At 39.2% G+C, this 17,400-nt stretch overlaps 1 protein-coding gene across 2 annotated transcripts; it reads right to left on the bottom strand.

Moving 5' to 3' along the window:
• Positions 1-1,180: 1,180 nt before the first annotated feature.
• On the bottom strand, positions 1,181-3,275 carry LOC124415001 (15-hydroxyprostaglandin dehydrogenase [NAD(+)]-like). Of its 2 annotated transcripts, none has more exons than XM_046896221.1 (7): positions 3,137-3,275; positions 2,693-2,787; positions 2,404-2,530; positions 2,221-2,327; positions 1,809-1,982; positions 1,558-1,712; positions 1,181-1,365 (listed from the first exon to the last, which is right to left on the bottom strand). In XM_046896221.1, the coding sequence occupies exons 2-7, from the start codon at positions 2,783-2,785 to the stop codon at positions 1,230-1,232; spliced, it is 792 nt and encodes a 263-aa protein (XP_046752177.1). In that variant the 5' UTR covers positions 2,786-2,787; positions 3,137-3,275; the 3' UTR covers positions 1,181-1,229. The 2 variants fall into 2 exon arrangements, with proteins under 2 accessions (XP_046752177.1, XP_046752178.1); XM_046896222.1 differs by lacking the exon at positions 3,137-3,275 and adding an exon at positions 2,950-2,954.
• Between the last annotated feature and the right edge of the window lie 14,125 nt (positions 3,276-17,400).

Genomic DNA, 17,400 nt, shown 5'->3' with positions numbered 1-17,400 from the left:
TCAATCAAACATTCTTACGATTCTTACAGCCGTGTTAATTTCTTGGCGTATGGTGTATACAATATAGTTCACCTCTTTTTCGCCAGCTCCCTCTTTCAAGTGAAAATTATTGTATTATGTAAGAAATATAATGTGAGTGATCACGTTATATCGTGTTGCGACAATAGAAAAGAGTAAAAATAATAAAGATCTGTAAAAAGACAAAAAAAAAAAAGAAAGAAAAAAAAACGCACGAAGAAAAATACGGTGTATAAAAATATATGAATCATTTCTATAGTGGTAGAAATACAGATACGTAACTAAAAGAGAGATGCAAGGCATAATTTTGCAAGTATATTTATTTAGGTACCAACAATCGCGAGTAAACGAAACTGAAACTTAAAATAAACATTCTTCTAATTCTACATTTATATTGTTATTAGTAGCAGTATTAATATCAGTAGAAATTTATCCCCCCCCCCCCCCCCCCCCACCCCCTGTTTTGTTGTTTATTATTGTTACTGCGGATATCATTAGTACGTACCAAGAATAATAATAAAATAATAGAATAATTTCCTGAAACATTTCGGAAATATGCGAGGGGACATGTAATAATTGATTTGCAAAAGTGCCCAAAAGTTCAGTGAGAAGATTGCGAAGTAATTCTAAAACGATATAAAAAAAAACAAAGGACGTGAAAAGAAAGAGTATCGTAATTTTTTCAAACGTTTTGATGCGTAATAAAAATGGTCTAACATGGTATTTGGAGAGTGAGGGTAAACGAAAAAAAAAAAGAAATATTGTTAAGTTTCATCATGCATACATTATACCCTAAACAACGTTTCTTTCATTTTTCGGTTTTATTTTTTTCTACTGACAATTAATTTTATTTTGTACAGTGGATCTTGTGATTTCTCTTCTACTTTGGAATTCGATTCAATCACCCAGAAACCTTCACAAAATTTTGAAAGGAATGAAAGGAATCACAAACTGTAACTGTATTATGAAAATCTCCGCCCATCTTATCGTATTTTAATACTTATAATTGAATTTTCTGATATCAAAAGAAAATAGAAATCAAAAAACGCTGAAAGCACGAGTAACTTCAGTCGGTTATTCACACTCTTTTTTCCACATAATTTAATATTATGATACAAACCGTATAAATTGATTACGCTGAACATTTTTTTTTTTTATCAATATTTTGAAATTTTTTTACACATAGATCATATTTATTGTTCGAATTATATTCAGACTGAAACTTTGGTGAGTAAACGATCGGGAATCATAATTTGGTAAACGGGTTCTCCGTTTTCAGCTACCCAAACAGTGCTGTTTTGGGCCGATCGGATCAGGTATACCAAGCCATGTGCGACGCTGTCAACTCTGGAAAATCAGAACAAATCAAACCGCAGGTTAATGACTTGTGAATACTTATTAGCAAGAGCTCACCTCCTGGACAGCACGAAACTTAAAGTCGTCGAAAAGGCGTCTAGAGGATAAGACATCCTTTAGACGACTTTAAGTTTTGTGCCATCTGGCCTGCTATACAAAAAACATAGAACAAATTCTACAAACTTTTGGGAAGTTAAACTGCTGCTGTCTTCAGCTAGTTCTTCAACGTCGATTATATCTAATATTCTTTCCTGAGATTTCCTGAGCAGTTCAGTGTCTGTGAGGCCCGGGCACAGCGTCAATATTCGAACGCCTGTTTTCTCGTAATGATAAGGCATCTGCGGCAGGTTTAAGGAAATACAAATTAGGGGTCGTCGGGTACTTACTAACGGCCTACTTGTAACTCTCTTTACATTCTTCCTGTCGAATCTTACCGCGAAAGACTGACTCAATCCTATTACGGCGTACTTCGTTCCCGTATAAACTGGGAAATATTTCGACGGTACCGAGCCCAAGATGGACGCGATGTTAACAATCACACCCCCCTTGCCTCCCTTGTCTTTTCCCATGTATTGCAAGCCCAGGAGCGTTCCGCGAACCACAGCATTCTGATACCATGAAATTTGAAATTTGTTCATCCTCGTGATAAAATCTCCTCGCTTATTTCATTTCGAATGATAATTCAGTAATTCCTAAACGGTCTTTATCTATTTCAAGTCATTATAATCTCTATTCATAATCTATTTGGTTTTAAATAGTCCCAAAATTCAATTTTTAATATTTTACCCCCCCCCCCCCCCCCCCCCCCCCCCCCCCCCCACGATTATCGGCCTTGTGTGTACTCACTACGTTGGTGGCAATCATGAGCTCCCATCGTACGTCATCCATAATCCCAGCATTGTTTATCAGAATATCAAGGCCACCGAATTGCTTGACCGTCTCTGCGAATCCGGCTTCGCATATCGAATATGAAAGTATGGAAAGTCATGTAATCCAGAGAGTTAAAGTCGATTTAAAGTAGGTACCCACCTTCTAATTCTTGCGGTTTTGACACGTCGCAGAAAATGAAGACGACGTGCCCCTGTCCGAATTCCTTGTTCAATTTACTTGCCGCTTCTTTGCCGCTCGAATCCTTCACGTCCAGAATAACTATGCGCTGTATATCCCGAAAATTTTACTGTATAATTGAATTAATCATTCTTGGGACTCTGCATTGTACAGAATTGTCGGCAGATATTTTATCGTACAGAAAACGAGACTCGTTCTCGTGAGAAATATAAATGAAAAACTTAAAAATATATGCAATTTTGAAACTTACACCAGCACCATTCCGCAAAAGTTCTCTAGCATAGGCAAATCCTATTCCATTGGCCCCCCCGGTTAGCAAAACAATTTTGCTTTTTATTTGCATTCCTGAGAAATGTACGTGCGTCATATAATTATTTATCACTTGATATCAATGTTTGTCAGACGTACGTATCGCCATACACATATTCACTTATACTTTAATTGCAATTTTCGTATAAATTCGTATAAATGGACGATACAGTCGAATCATTATACGTTAACGATTACTTCTGATTGCATTAAAAACGAAATGAGATGTAGAGCCAATTTGGCGACTACCTGCAATAATATAATTTGTCTATCGTTTTTAAAAATCAAAATAATCAGTGCTACAACCTTTGAGAGAATATTTATTACCGATTTACAGTTTTAGCCGGACAAGTATATTGTTAGTGTACCACGTGCGGTTACTTACTCGTTTTTCTCGCTATTCGTGCGGATGTAAGTAAATGCTGCCCAAATTTTTTAAGCGCACTCTGTCAGAATTGCCAGTATATATTCAAAGAGTTGTCTCCCGAAAATATGCTACACAATTGCTTTGAAGTAACGCTGATAAGTATGCTTGTATGTTACACATGCGCAATACTGGACTTGGCAATATCAGTTGACCCCTTGGACCCTTGACCCCTCCGTCGACCTCCCTTGCATATTGGAAATATTTATGTAGAACATATGCTATGTAATGTGTATCAGAGTTTGCAGATTACACTTGAAGAAGTACTACTTGATCTCAACTGCTCGTAACAAAACACATCGATTTTTGCTTTTTCATAGTGACAAAGACTGCGTTTATGATTGAATTTAGAATCATCTGATCGACGGTATCAAGAATCGCAATTCGGCTGTTAGGAAAAACTTTCATCACTCAACAAAGCTTTGTCTTTCGTAATTATGGCAACAACTGAGCTATTTCTCATTTTAAGGATTGACGTGGCTTCATGGTTATTGGATTTGTAATTTTATTAAAACGTTCAGAGTATGTAGATGGAATTAAACAATATTGAGCACCCGGAAGTCTAAGAACTGTCGTTACTCTCATTACTTCTGTCTTGGTCATGAATTTTTCAGTCAAATTAAAAAAGATCATTTCGGCCCACGATTAAGCTAGGTGGAAGACAGCGCTGAATCGTTGATTCCACAGGAATCGCAGCGTTCGATAATCCCAAGATCGGTTTCTTCGCACCTAATATCCCCATGATCTTGCAATGGAATTTAGATGCGATTCCAGTTGCTCGCTCGTTGAATCACAGAACTGAGGGACCACGACTATTTGCGATATCCACACTTGCTACGAGAAATACCAGAAAGATGCATTCAGATGAGGTCTTCAATATCAGGGCAACAGGAAACAGCTGACTCACTTGAAAAACAATCTTTGATTTGCAAAAATAAGGTAATCGACGATCCAAACTCAAAAAATGTTTTCAACAACGTCCGATTGACAACGTTAATTAGAGAAAACACATTCTGGACAGAAAGCGCTTACAATTAGACGCGTGAGTTTGTGGATGCCTCTTCTGTTTTCTTTGTGGAGCAAGAATCTCTGAATTTAGTAAGAATTCGCTAATTTGGTATTTTCTGAAGCGAAGATTGCGTAGCTGTAAAATGGCGGTGAGAGTGTGACTAACCCCTTTGCATTTCTGGCAAACATTTCGACGACTTCGAAAAGTGCTGCAATTATTTCTTGAGAACACTATTCCCACGTAATTTTGCGAGAGAAATCGATTGATCGCAGTCCCAATGCGCTGCGAGCAACACCTGTAAAGTTACAGCCGAAAAACTGCAGATTTTCATCGTCATTCCTCTGCTGCTGGTCTTACGCTATTTTTCTTGTGTTTTTTGAGTTCCTGGGCGTCCAATTAGTGTGAAAAGCGTCATACTAATCGATTCCCAGACCAAAAATTTTTAGGCCAAAAAAAAACCAAGGCTAACCCCTTTGCATTTTTGATGAAAATTTCGACGACTTTGAAAAGTGCTGCAAATAATTCTTTAGAACACTATTCCGACGTAATTTTGCGAGAGAAATCGATTGATCGCAGTCCCAATGCGCTGCGAGCAACACCTGTAAAGTTACAGCCGAAAAACTGCAGATTTTCATCGTCATTTCTCTGCCGCTGGTCCTACGCTATTTTTCATGTGTTTTTTGAGTTCCTGGGCGTCCAATTAGTGTAAAAAGCGTCATACTAATCGATTCCCAGACCAAAATTTTTGAGGCCAAAAAAAAACTAAGGCTAACCCCTTTGCATTTTTGATGAAAATTTCGACGACTTTGAAAAGTGCTAATAATAATTTTTTGGAACACTATTCCGACGTAATTTTGCGAGAGAAATCGATTGATCGCAGTCCCAATGCGCTGCGAGCAACACCTGTAAAGTTACAGCCGAAAAACTGCAGATTTTCATCGTCATTTCTCTGCCGCTGGTCCTACGCTATTTTTCATGTGTTTTTTGAGTTCCTGGGCGTCCAATTAGTGTAAGAAGCGTCATACTAATCGATTCCCAGACCAAAAATTTTTAGGCCAAAAAAAAACCAAGGCTAACCCCTTTGCATTTTTGATGAAAATTTCGACGACTTTGAAAAGTGCTGCAAATAATTCTTTAGAACACTATTCCGACGTAATTTTGCGAGAGAAATCGATTGATCGCAGTCCCAATGCGCTGCGAGCAACACCTGTAAAGTTACAGCCGAAAAACTGCAGATTTTCATCGTCATTTCTCTGCCGCTGGTCCTACGCTATTTTTCATGTGTTTTTTGAGTTCCTGGGCGTCCAATTAGTGTAAAAAGCGTCATACTAATCGATTCCCAGACCAAAAATTTTTAGGCCAAAAAAAAACCAAGGCTAACCCCTTTGCATTTTTGATGAAAATTTCGACGACTTTGAAAAGTGCTGCAATTAATTCTTTAGAACACTATTCCGACGTAATTTTGCGAGAGAAATCGATTGATCGCAGTCCCAATGCGCTGCGAGCAACACCTGTAAAGTTACAGCCGAAAAACTGCAGATTTCCATCGTCATTTCTCTGCCGCTGGTCCTACGCTATTTTTCATGTGTTTTTTGAGTTCCTGGGCGTCCAATTAGTGTAAAAAGCGTCATACTAATCGATTCCCAGACCAAAAATTTTTAGGCCAAAAAAAAACCAAGGCTAACCCCTTTGCATTTTTGATGAAAATTTCGACGACTTTGAAAAGTGCTGCAATTAATTCTTGAGAACACTATTCCGACGTAATTTTGCGAGAGAAATCGATTGATCGCAGTCCCAATGCGCTGCGAGCAACACCTGTAAAGTTACAGCCGAAAAACTGCAGATTTTCATCGTCATTTCTCTGCCGCTGGTCCTACGCTATTTTTCATGTGTTTTTTGAGTTCCTGGGCGTCCAATTAGTGTAAAAAGCGTCATACTAATCGATTCCCAGACCAAAAATTTTTAGGCCAAAAAAAAACCAAGGCTAACCCCTTTGCATTTTTGATGAAAATTTCGACGACTTTGAAAAGTGCTGCAATTAATTCTTGAGAACACTATTCCGACGTAATTTTGCGAGAGAAATCGATTGATCGCAGTCCCAATGCGCTGCGAGCAACACCTGTAAAGTTACAGCCGAAAAACTGCAGATTTTCATCGTCATTTCTCTGCCGCTGGTCCTACGCTATTTTTTTATGTGTTTTTTGAGTTCCTGGGCGTCCAATTAGTGTAAAAAGCGTCATACTAATCGATTCCCAGACCAAAAATCTTTAGGCCAAAAAAAAACCAAGGCTAACCCCTTTGCATTTTTGATGAAAATTTCGACGACTTTGAAAAGTGCTAATAATAATTTTTTAAAACACTATTCCGACGTAATTTTGCGAGAGAAATCGATTGATCGCAGTCCCAATGCGCTGCGAGCAACACCTGTAAAGTTACAGCCGAAAAACTGCAGATTTTCATCGTCATTTCTCTGCCGCTGGTCCTACGCTATTTTTCATGTGTTTTTTGAGTTCCTGGGCGTCCAATTAGTGTAAAAAGCGTCATACTAATCGATTCCCAGACCAAAAATTTTTAGGCCAAAAAAAAACCAAGGCTAACCCCTTTGCATTTTTGATGAAAATTTCGACGACTTTGAAAAGTGCTGCAATTAATTCTTTAGAACACTATTCCGACGTAATTTTGCGAGAGAAATCGATTGATCGCAGTCCCAATGCGCTGCGAGCAACACCTGTGAAGTTACAGCCGAAAAACTGCAGATTTTCATCGTCATTTCTCTGCCGCTGGTCCTACGCTATTTTTCATGTGTTTTTTGAGTTCCTGGGCGTCCAATTAGTGTAAAAAGCGTCATACTAATCGATTCCCAGACCAAAAATTTTTAGGCCAAAAAAAAACCAAGGCTAACCCCTTTGCATTTTTGATGAAAATTTCGACGACTTTGAAAAGTGCTAATAATAATTTTTTAAAACACTATTCCGACGTAATTTTGCGAGAGAAATCGATTGATCGCAGTCCCAATGCGCTGCGAGCAACACCTGTAAAGTTACAGCCGAAAAACTGCAGATTTTCATCGTCATTTCTCTGCCGCTGGTCCTACGCTATTTTTCATGTGTTTTTTGAGTTCCTGGGCGTCCAATTAGTGTAAAAAGCGTCATACTAATCGATTCCCAGACCAAAAATTTTTAGGCCAAAAAAAAACCAAGGCTAACCCCTTTGCATTTTTGATGAAAATTTCGACGACTTTGAAAAGTGCTGCAATTAATTCTTTAGAACACTATTCCGACGTAATTTTGCGAGAGAAATCGATTGATCGCAGTCCCAATGCGCTGCGAGCAACACCTGTAAAGTTACAGCCGAAAAACTGCAGATTTTCATCGTCATTTCTCTGCCGCTGGTCCTACGCTATTTTTCATGTGTTTTTTGAGTTCCTGGGCGTCCAATTAGTGTAAAAAGCGTCATACTAATCGATTCCCAGACCAAAAATTTTTAGGCCAAAAAAAAACCAAGGCTAACCCCTTTGCATTTTTGATGAAAATTTCGACGACTTTGAAAAGTGCTGCAATTAATTCTTTAGAACACTATTCCGACGTAATTTTGCGAGAGAAATCGATTGATCGCAGTCCCAATGCGCTGCGAGCAACACCTGTAAAGTTACAGCCGAAAAACTGCAGATTTTCATCGTCATTTCTCTGCCGCTGGTCCTACGCTATTTTTCATGTGTTTTTTGAGTTCCTGGGCGTCCAATTAGTGTAAAAAGCGTCATACTAATCGATTCCCAGACCAAAAATTTTTAGGCCAAAAAAAAACCAAGGCTAACCCCTTTGCATTTTTGATGAAAATTTCGACGACTTTGAAAAGTGCTGCAATTAATTCTTTAGAACACTATTCCGACGTAATTTTGCGAGAGAAATCGATTGATCGCAGTCCCAATGCGCTGCGAGCAACACCTGTAAAGTTACAGCCGAAAAACTGCAGATTTTCATCGTCATTTCTCTGCCGCTGGTCCTACGCTATTTTTCATGTGTTTTTTGAGTTCCTGGGCGTCCAATTAGTGTAAAAAGCGTCATACTAATCGATTCCCAGACCAAAAATTTTTAGGCCAAAAAAAAACCAAGGCTAACCCCTTTGCATTTTTGATGAAAATTTCGACGACTTTGAAAAGTGCTGCAATTAATTCTTTAGAACACTATTCCGACGTAATTTTGCGAGAGAAATCGATTGATCGCAGTCCCAATGCGCTGCGAGCAACACCTGTAAAGTTACAGCCGAAAAACTGCAGATTTTCATCGTCATTTCTCTGCCGCTGGTCCTACGCTATTTTTCATGTGTTTTTTGAGTTCCTGGGCGTCCAATTAGTGTAAAAAGCGTCATACTAATCGATTCCCAGACCAAAAATTTTTAGGCCAAAAAAAAACCGAGGCTAACCCCTTTGCATTTTTGATGAAAATTTCGAAGACTTTGAAAAGTGCTGCAATTAATTCTATAGAACACTATTCCGACGTAATTTTGCGAGAGAAATCGATTGATCGCAGTCCCAATGCGCTGCGAGCAACACCTGTAAAGTTACAGCCGAAAAACTGCAGATTTTCATCGTCATTTCTCTGCCGCTGGTCCTACGCTATTTTTCATGTGTTTTTTGAGTTCCTGGGCGTCCAATTAGTGTAAAAAGCGTCATACTAATCGATTCCCAGACCAAAAATTTTTAGGCCAAAAAAAAACCAAGGCTAACCCCTTTGCATTTTTGATGAAAATTTCGACGACTTTGAAAAGTGCTGCAATTAATTCTTTAGAACACTATTCCGACGTAATTTTGCGAGAGAAATCGATTGATCGCAGTCCCAATGCGCTGCGAGCAACACCTGTAAAGTTACAGCCGAAAAACTGCAGATTTTCATCGTCATTTCTCTGCCGCTGGTCCTACGCTATTTTTCATGTGTTTTTTGAGTTCCTGGGCGTCCAATTAGTGTAAAAAGCGTCATACTGATCGATTCCCAGACCAAAAATTTTTAGGCCAAAAAAAAACCAAGGCTAACCCCTTTGCATTTTTGATGAAAATTTCGACGACTTTGAAAAGTGCTGCAATTAATTCTTTAGAACACTATTCCGACGTAATTTTGCGAGAGAAATCGATTGATCGCAGTCCCAATGCGCTGCGAGCAACACCTGTAAAGTTACAGCCGAAAAACTGCAGATTTTCATCGTCATTTCTCTGCCGCTGGTCCTACGCTATTTTTTATGTGTTTTTTGAGTTCCTGGGCGTCCAATTAGTGTAAAAAGCGTCATACTAATCGATTCCCAGACCAAAAATCTTTAGGCCAAAAAAAAACCAAGGCTAACCCCTTTGCATTTTTGATGAAAATTTCGACGACTTTGAAAAGTGCTAATAATAATTTTTTAAAACACTATTCCGACGTAATTTTGCGAGAGAAATCGATTGATCGCAGTCCCAATGCGCTGCGAGCAACACCTGTAAAGTTACAGCCGAAAAACTGCAGATTTTCATCGTCATTTCTCTGCCGCTGGTCCTACGCTATTTTTCATGTGTTTTTTGAGTTCCTGGGCGTCCAATTAGTGTAAAAAGCGTCATACTAATCGATTCCCAGACCAAAAATTTTTAGGCCAAAAAAAAACCAAGGCTAACCCCTTTGCATTTTTGATGAAAATTTCGACGACTTTGAAAAGTGCTGCAATTAATTCTTGAGAACACTATTCCGACGTAATTTTGCGAGAGAAATCGATTGATCGCAGTCCCAATGCGCTGCGAGCAACACCTGTAAAGTTACAGCCGAAAAACTGCAGATTTTCATCGTCATTTCTCTGCCGCTGGTCCTACGCTATTTTTTTATGTGTTTTTTGAGTTCCTGGGCGTCCAATTAGTGTAAAAAGCGTCATACTAATCGATTCCCAGACCAAAAATCTTTAGGCCAAAAAAAAACCAAGGCTAACCCCTTTGCATTTTTGATGAAAATTTCGACGACTTTGAAAAGTGCTAATAATAATTTTTTAAAACACTATTCCGACGTAATTTTGCGAGAGAAATCGATTGATCGCAGTCCCAATGCGCTGCGAGCAACACCTGTAAAGTTACAGCCGAAAAACTGCAGATTTTCATCGTCATTTCTCTGCCGCTGGTCCTACGCTATTTTTCATGTGTTTTTTGAGTTCCTGGGCGTCCAATTAGTGTAAAAAGCGTCATACTAATCGATTCCCAGACCAAAAATTTTTAGGCCAAAAAAAAACCAAGGCTAACCCCTTTGCATTTTTGATGAAAATTTCGACGACTTTGAAAAGTGCTGCAATTAATTCTTTAGAACACTATTCCGACGTAATTTTGCGAGAGAAATCGATTGATCGCAGTCCCAATGCGCTGCGAGCAACACCTGTGAAGTTACAGCCGAAAAACTGCAGATTTTCATCGTCATTTCTCTGCCGCTGGTCCTACGCTATTTTTCATGTGTTTTTTGAGTTCCTGGGCGTCCAATTAGTGTAAAAAGCGTCATACTAATCGATTCCCAGACCAAAAATTTTTAGGCCAAAAAAAAACCAAGGCTAACCCCTTTGCATTTTTGATGAAAATTTCGACGACTTTGAAAAGTGCTAATAATAATTTTTTAAAACACTATTCCGACGTAATTTTGCGAGAGAAATCGATTGATCGCAGTCCCAATGCGCTGCGAGCAACACCTGTAAAGTTACAGCCGAAAAACTGCAGATTTTCATCGTCATTTCTCTGCCGCTGGTCCTACGCTATTTTTCATGTGTTTTTTGAGTTCCTGGGCGTCCAATTAGTGTAAAAAGCGTCATACTAATCGATTCCCAGACCAAAAATTTTTAGGCCAAAAAAAAACCAAGGCTAACCCCTTTGCATTTTTGATGAAAATTTCGACGACTTTGAAAAGTGCTGCAATTAATTCTTTAGAACACTATTCCGACGTAATTTTGCGAGAGAAATCGATTGATCGCAGTCCCAATGCGCTGCGAGCAACACCTGTAAAGTTACAGCCGAAAAACTGCAGATTTTCATCGTCATTTCTCTGCCGCTGGTCCTACGCTATTTTTCATGTGTTTTTTGAGTTCCTGGGCGTCCAATTAGTGTAAAAAGCGTCATACTAATCGATTCCCAGACCAAAAATTTTTAGGCCAAAAAAAAACCAAGGCTAACCCCTTTGCATTTTTGATGAAAATTTCGACGACTTTGAAAAGTGCTGCAATTAATTCTTTAGAACACTATTCCGACGTAATTTTGCGAGAGAAATCGATTGATCGCAGTCCCAATGCGCTGCGAGCAACACCTGTAAAGTTACAGCCGAAAAACTGCAGATTTTCATCGTCATTTCTCTGCCGCTGGTCCTACGCTATTTTTCATGTGTTTTTTGAGTTCCTGGGCGTCCAATTAGTGTAAAAAGCGTCATACTAATCGATTCCCAGACCAAAAATTTTTAGGCCAAAAAAAAACCAAGGCTAACCCCTTTGCATTTTTGATGAAAATTTCGACGACTTTGAAAAGTGCTGCAATTAATTCTTTAGAACACTATTCCGACGTAATTTTGCGAGAGAAATCGATTGATCGCAGTCCCAATGCGCTGCGAGCAACACCTGTAAAGTTACAGCCGAAAAACTGCAGATTTTCATCGTCATTTCTCTGCCGCTGGTCCTACGCTATTTTTCATGTGTTTTTTGAGTTCCTGGGCGTCCAATTAGTGTAAAAAGCGTCATACTAATCGATTCCCAGACCAAAAATTTTTAGGCCAAAAAAAAACCAAGGCTAACCCCTTTGCATTTTTGATGAAAATTTCGACGACTTTGAAAAGTGCTGCAATTAATTCTTTAGAACACTATTCCGACGTAATTTTGCGAGAGAAATCGATTGATCGCAGTCCCAATGCGCTGCGAGCAACACCTGTAAAGTTACAGCCGAAAAACTGCAGATTTTCATCGTCATTTCTCTGCCGCTGGTCCTACGCTATTTTTCATGTGTTTTTTGAGTTCCTGGGCGTCCAATTAGTGTAAAAAGCGTCATACTAATCGATTCCCAGACCAAAAATTTTTAGGCCAAAAAAAAACCGAGGCTAACCCCTTTGCATTTTTGATGAAAATTTCGAAGACTTTGAAAAGTGCTGCAATTAATTCTATAGAACACTATTCCGACGTAATTTTGCGAGAGAAATCGATTGATCGCAGTCCCAATGCGCTGCGAGCAACACCTGTAAAGTTACAGCCGAAAAACTGCAGATTTTCATCGTCATTTCTCTGCCGCTGGTCCTACGCTATTTTTCATGTGTTTTTTGAGTTCCTGGGCGTCCAATTAGTGTAAAAAGCGTCATACTAATCGATTCCCAGACCAAAAATTTTTAGGCCAAAAAAAAACCAAGGCTAACCCCTTTGCATTTTTGATGAAAATTTCGACGACTTTGAAAAGTGCTGCAATTAATTCTTTAGAACACTATTCCGACGTAATTTTGCGAGAGAAATCGATTGATCGCAGTCCCAATGCGCTGCGAGCAACACCTGTAAAGTTACAGCCGAAAAACTGCAGATTTTCATCGTCATTTCTCTGCCGCTGGTCCTACGCTATTTTTCATGTGTTTTTTGAGTTCCTGGGCGTCCAATTAGTGTAAAAAGCGTCATACTGATCGATTCCCAGACCAAAAATTTTTAGGCCAAAAAAAAACCAAGGCTAACCCCTTTGCATTTTTGATGAAAATTTCGACGACTTTGAAAAGTGCTGCAATTAATTCTTTAGAACACTATTCCGACGTAATTTTGCGAGAGAAATCGATTGATCGCAGTCCCAATGCGCTGCGAGCAACACCTGTGAAGTTACAGCCGAAAAACTGCAGATTTTCATCGTCATTTCTCTGCCGCTGGTCCTACGCTATTTTTTATGTGTTTTTTGAGTTCCTGGGCGTCCAATTAGTGTAAAAAGCGTCATACTAATCGATTCCCAGACCAAAAATCTTTAGGCCAAAAAAAAACCAAGGCTAACCCCTTTGCATTTTTGATGAAAATTTCGACGACTTTGAAAAGTGCTAATAATAATTTTTTAAAACACTATTCCGACGTAATTTTGCGAGAGAAATCGATTGATCGCAGTCCCAATGCGCTGCGAGCAACACCTGTAAAGTTACAGCCGAAAAACTGCAGATTTTCATCGTCATTTCTCTGCCGCTGGTCCTACGCTATTTTTCATGTGTTTTTTGAGTTCCTGGGCGTCCAATTAGTGTAAAAAGCGTCATACTAATCGATTCCCAGACCAAAAATTTTTAGGCCAAAAAAAAACCAAGGCTAACCCCTTTGCATTTTTGATGAAAATTTCGACGACTTTGAAAAGTGCTGCAATTAATTCTTTAGAACACTATTCCGACGTAATTTTGCGAGAGAAATCGATTGATCGCAGTCCCAATGCGCTGCGAGCAACACCTGTGAAGTTACAGCCGAAAAACTGCAGATTTTCATCGTCATTTCTCTGCCGCTGGTCCTACGCTATTTTTCATGTGTTTTTTGAGTTCCTGGGCGTCCAATTAGTGTAAAAAGCGTCATACTAATCGATTCCCAGACCAAAAATTTTTAGGCCAAAAAAAAACCAAGGCTAACCCCTTTGCATTTTTGATGAAAATTTCGACGACTTTGAAAAGTGCTAATAATAATTTTTTAAAACACTATTCCGACGTAATTTTGCGAGAGAAATCGATTGATCGCAGTCCCAATGCGCTGCGAGCAACACCTGTAAAGTTACAGCCGAAAAACTGCAGATTTTCATCGTCATTTCTCTGCCGCTGGTCCTACGCTATTTTTCATGTGTTTTTTGAGTTCCTGGGCGTCCAATTAGTGTAAAAAGCGTCATACTAATCGATTCCCAGACCAAAAATTTTTAGGCCAAAAAAAAACCAAGGCTAACCCCTTTGCATTTTTGATGAAAATTTCGACGACTTTGAAAAGTGCTAATAATAATTTTTTAAAACACTATTCCGACGTAATTTTGCGAGAGAAATCGATTGATCGCAGTCCCAATGCGCTGCGAGCAACACCTGTAAAGTTACAGCCGAAAAACTGCAGATTTTCATCGTCATTTCTCTGCCGCTGGTCCTACGCTATTTTTCATGTGTTTTTTGAGTTCCTGGGCGTCCAATTAGTGTAAAAAGCGTCATACTAATCGATTCCCAGACCAAAAATTTTTAGGCCAAAAAAAAACCAAGGCTAACCCCTTTGCATTTTTGATGAAAATTTCGACGACTTTGAAAAGTGCTGCAATTAATTCTTTAGAACACTATTCCGACGTAATTTTGCGAGAGAAATCGATTGATCGCAGTCCCAATGCGCTGCGAGCAACACCTGTAAAGTTACAGCCGAAAAACTGCAGATTTTCATCGTCATTTCTCTGCCGCTGGTCCTACGCTATTTTTCATGTGTTTTTTGAGTTCCTGGGCGTCCAATTAGTGTAAAAAGCGTCATACTGATCGATTCCCAGACCAAAAATTTTTAGGCCAAAAAAAAACCAAGGCTAACCCCTTTGCATTTTTGATGAAAATTTCGACGACTTTGAAAAGTGCTGCAATTAATTCTTTAGAACACTATTCCGACGTAATTTTGCGAGAGAAATCGATTGATCGCAGTCCCAATGCGCTGCGAGCAACACCTGTAAAGTTACAGCCGAAAAACTGCAGATTTTCATCGTCATTTCTCTGCCGCTGGTCCTACGCTATTTTTCATGTGTTTTTTGAGTTCCTGGGCGTCCAATTAGTGTAAAAAGCGTCATACTAATCGATTCCCAGACCAAAAATTTTTAGGCCAAAAAAAAACCAAGGCTAACCCCTTTGCATTTTTGATGAAAATTTCGACGACTTTGAAAAGTGCTGCAATTAATTCTTTAGAACACTATTCCGACGTAATTTTGCGAGAGAAATCGATTGATCGCAGTCCCAATGCGCTGCGAGCAACACCTGTGAAGTTACAGCCGAAAAACTGCAGATTTTCATCGTCATTTCTCTGCCGCTGGTCCTACGCTATTTTTCATGTGTTTTTTGAGTTCCTGGGCGTCCAATTAGTGTAAAAAGCGTCATACTAATCGATTCCCAGACCAAAAATTTTTAGGCCAAAAAAAAACCAAGGCTAACCCCTTTGCATTTTTGATGAAAATTTCGACGACTTTGAAAAGTGCTAATAATAATTTTTTAAAACACTATTCCGACGTAATTTTGCGAGAGAAATCGATTGATCGCAGTCCCAATGCGCTGCGAGCAACACCTGTAAAGTTACAGCCGAAAAACTGCAGATTTTCATCGTCATTTCTCTGCCGCTGGTCCTACGCTATTTTTCATGTGTTTTTTGAGTTCCTGGGCGTCCAATTAGTGTAAAAAGCGTCATACTAATCGATTCCCAGACCAAAAATTTTTAGGCCAAAAAAAAACCAAGGCTAACCCCTTTGCATTTTTGATGAAAATTTCGACGACTTTGAAAAGTGCTAATAATAATTTTTTAAAACACTATTCCGACGTAATTTTGCGAGAGAAATCGATTGATCGCAGTCCCAATGCGCTGCGAGCAACACCTGTAAAGTTACAGCCGAAAAACTGCAGATTTTCATCGTCATTTCTCTGCCGCTGGTCCTACGCTATTTTTCATGTGTTTTTTGAGTTCCTGGGCGTCCAATTAGTGTAAAAAGCGTCATACTAATCGATTCCCAGACCAAAAATTTTTAGGCCAAAAAAAAACCAAGGCTAACCCCTTTGCATTTTTGATGAAAATTTCGACGACTTTGAAAAGTGCTGCAATTAATTCTTTAGAACACTATTCCGACGTAATTTTGCGAGAGAAATCGATTGATCGCAGTCCCAATGCGCTGCGAGCAACACCTGTAAAGTTACAGCCGAAAAACTGCAGATTTTCATCGTCATTTCTCTGCCGCTGGTCCTACGCTATTTTTCATGTGTTTTTTGAGTTCCTGGGCGTCCAATTAGTGTAAAAAGCGTCATACTGATCGATTCCCAGACCAAAAATTTTTAGGCCAAAAAAAAACCAAGGCTAACCCCTTTGCATTTTTGATGAAAATTTCGACGACTTTGAAAAGTGCTGCAATTAATTCTTTAGAACACTATTCCGACGTAATTTTGCGAGAGAAATCGATTGATCGCAGTCCCAATGCGCTGCGAGCAACACCTGTAAAGTTACAGCCGAAAAACTGCAGATTTTCATCGTCATTTCTCTGCCGCTGGTCCTACGCTATTTTTCATGTGTTTTTTGAGTTCCTGGGCGTCCAATTAGTGTAAAAAGCGTCATACGAATCGATTCCCAGACCAAAAATTTTTAGGCCAAAAAAAAACCAAGGCTAACCCCTTTGCATTTTTGATGAAAATTTCGACGACTTTGAAAAGTGCTGCAATTAATTCTTTAGAACACTATTCCGACGTAATTTTGCGAGAGAAATCGATTGATCGCAGTCCCAATGCGCTGCGAGCAACACCTGTAAAGTTACAGCCGAAAAACTGCAGATTTTCATCGTCATTTCTCTGCCGCTGGTCCTACGCTATTTTTCATGTGTTTTTTGAGTTCCTGGGCGTCCAATTAGTGTAAAAAGCGTCATACGAATCGATTCCCAGACCAAAAATTTTTAGGCCAAAAAAAAACCAAGGCTAACCCCTTTGCATTTTTGATGAAAATTTCGACGACTTTGAAAAGTGCTAATAATAATTTTTTAAAACACTATTCCGACGTAATTTTGCGAGAGAAATCGATTGATCGCAGTCCCAATGCGCTGCGAGCAACACCTGTAAAGTTACAGCCGAAAAACTGCAGATTTTCATCGTCATTTCTCTGCCGCTGGTCCTACGCTATTTTTCATGTGTTTTTTGAGTTCCTGGGCGTCCAATTAGTGTAAAAAGCGTCATACTGATCGATTCCCAGACCAAAAATTTTTAGGCCAAAAAAAAACCAAGGCTAACCCCTTTGCATTTTTGATGAAAATTTCGACGACTTTGAAAAGTGCTGCAATTAATTCTTTAGAACACTATTCCGACGTAATTTTGCGAGAGAAATCGATTGATCGCAGTCCCAATGCGCTGCGAGCAACACCTGTAAAGTTACAGCCGAAAAACTGCAGATTTTCATCGTCATTTCTCTGCCGCTGGTCCTACGCTATTTTTCATGTGTTTTTTGAGTTCCTGGGCGTCCAATTAGTGTAAAAAGCGTCATACGAATCGATTCCCAGACCAAAAATTTTTAG

This window comes from Diprion similis, chromosome 14, assembly GCF_021155765.1.
Source record: "Diprion similis isolate iyDipSimi1 chromosome 14, iyDipSimi1.1, whole genome shotgun sequence".
NCBI lineage: Eukaryota > Metazoa > Arthropoda > Insecta > Hymenoptera > Diprionidae > Diprion > Diprion similis.
This window is presented reverse-complemented; position numbering and strand designations above follow the sequence as displayed.

Excerpts from the sequence above, each read along its gene's own strand:
- LOC124415001 (XM_046896221.1), bottom strand. The coding sequence starts at position 2,785 with ATGCAAATAAAAAGCAAAATTGTTTTGCTAACCGGGGGGGCCAATGGA. Across the intron at positions 2,531-2,692 it reads TTTTGCGGAATGGTGCTGGT|CGCATAGTTATTCTGGACGT; the intron begins GTAAGTTTCAAA and ends CGGGATATACAG. Across the intron at positions 1,366-1,557 it reads AGCAGTTTAACTTCCCAAAA|AGTTGACAGCGTCGCACATG; the intron begins GTTTGTAGAATT and ends CTGATTTTCCAG.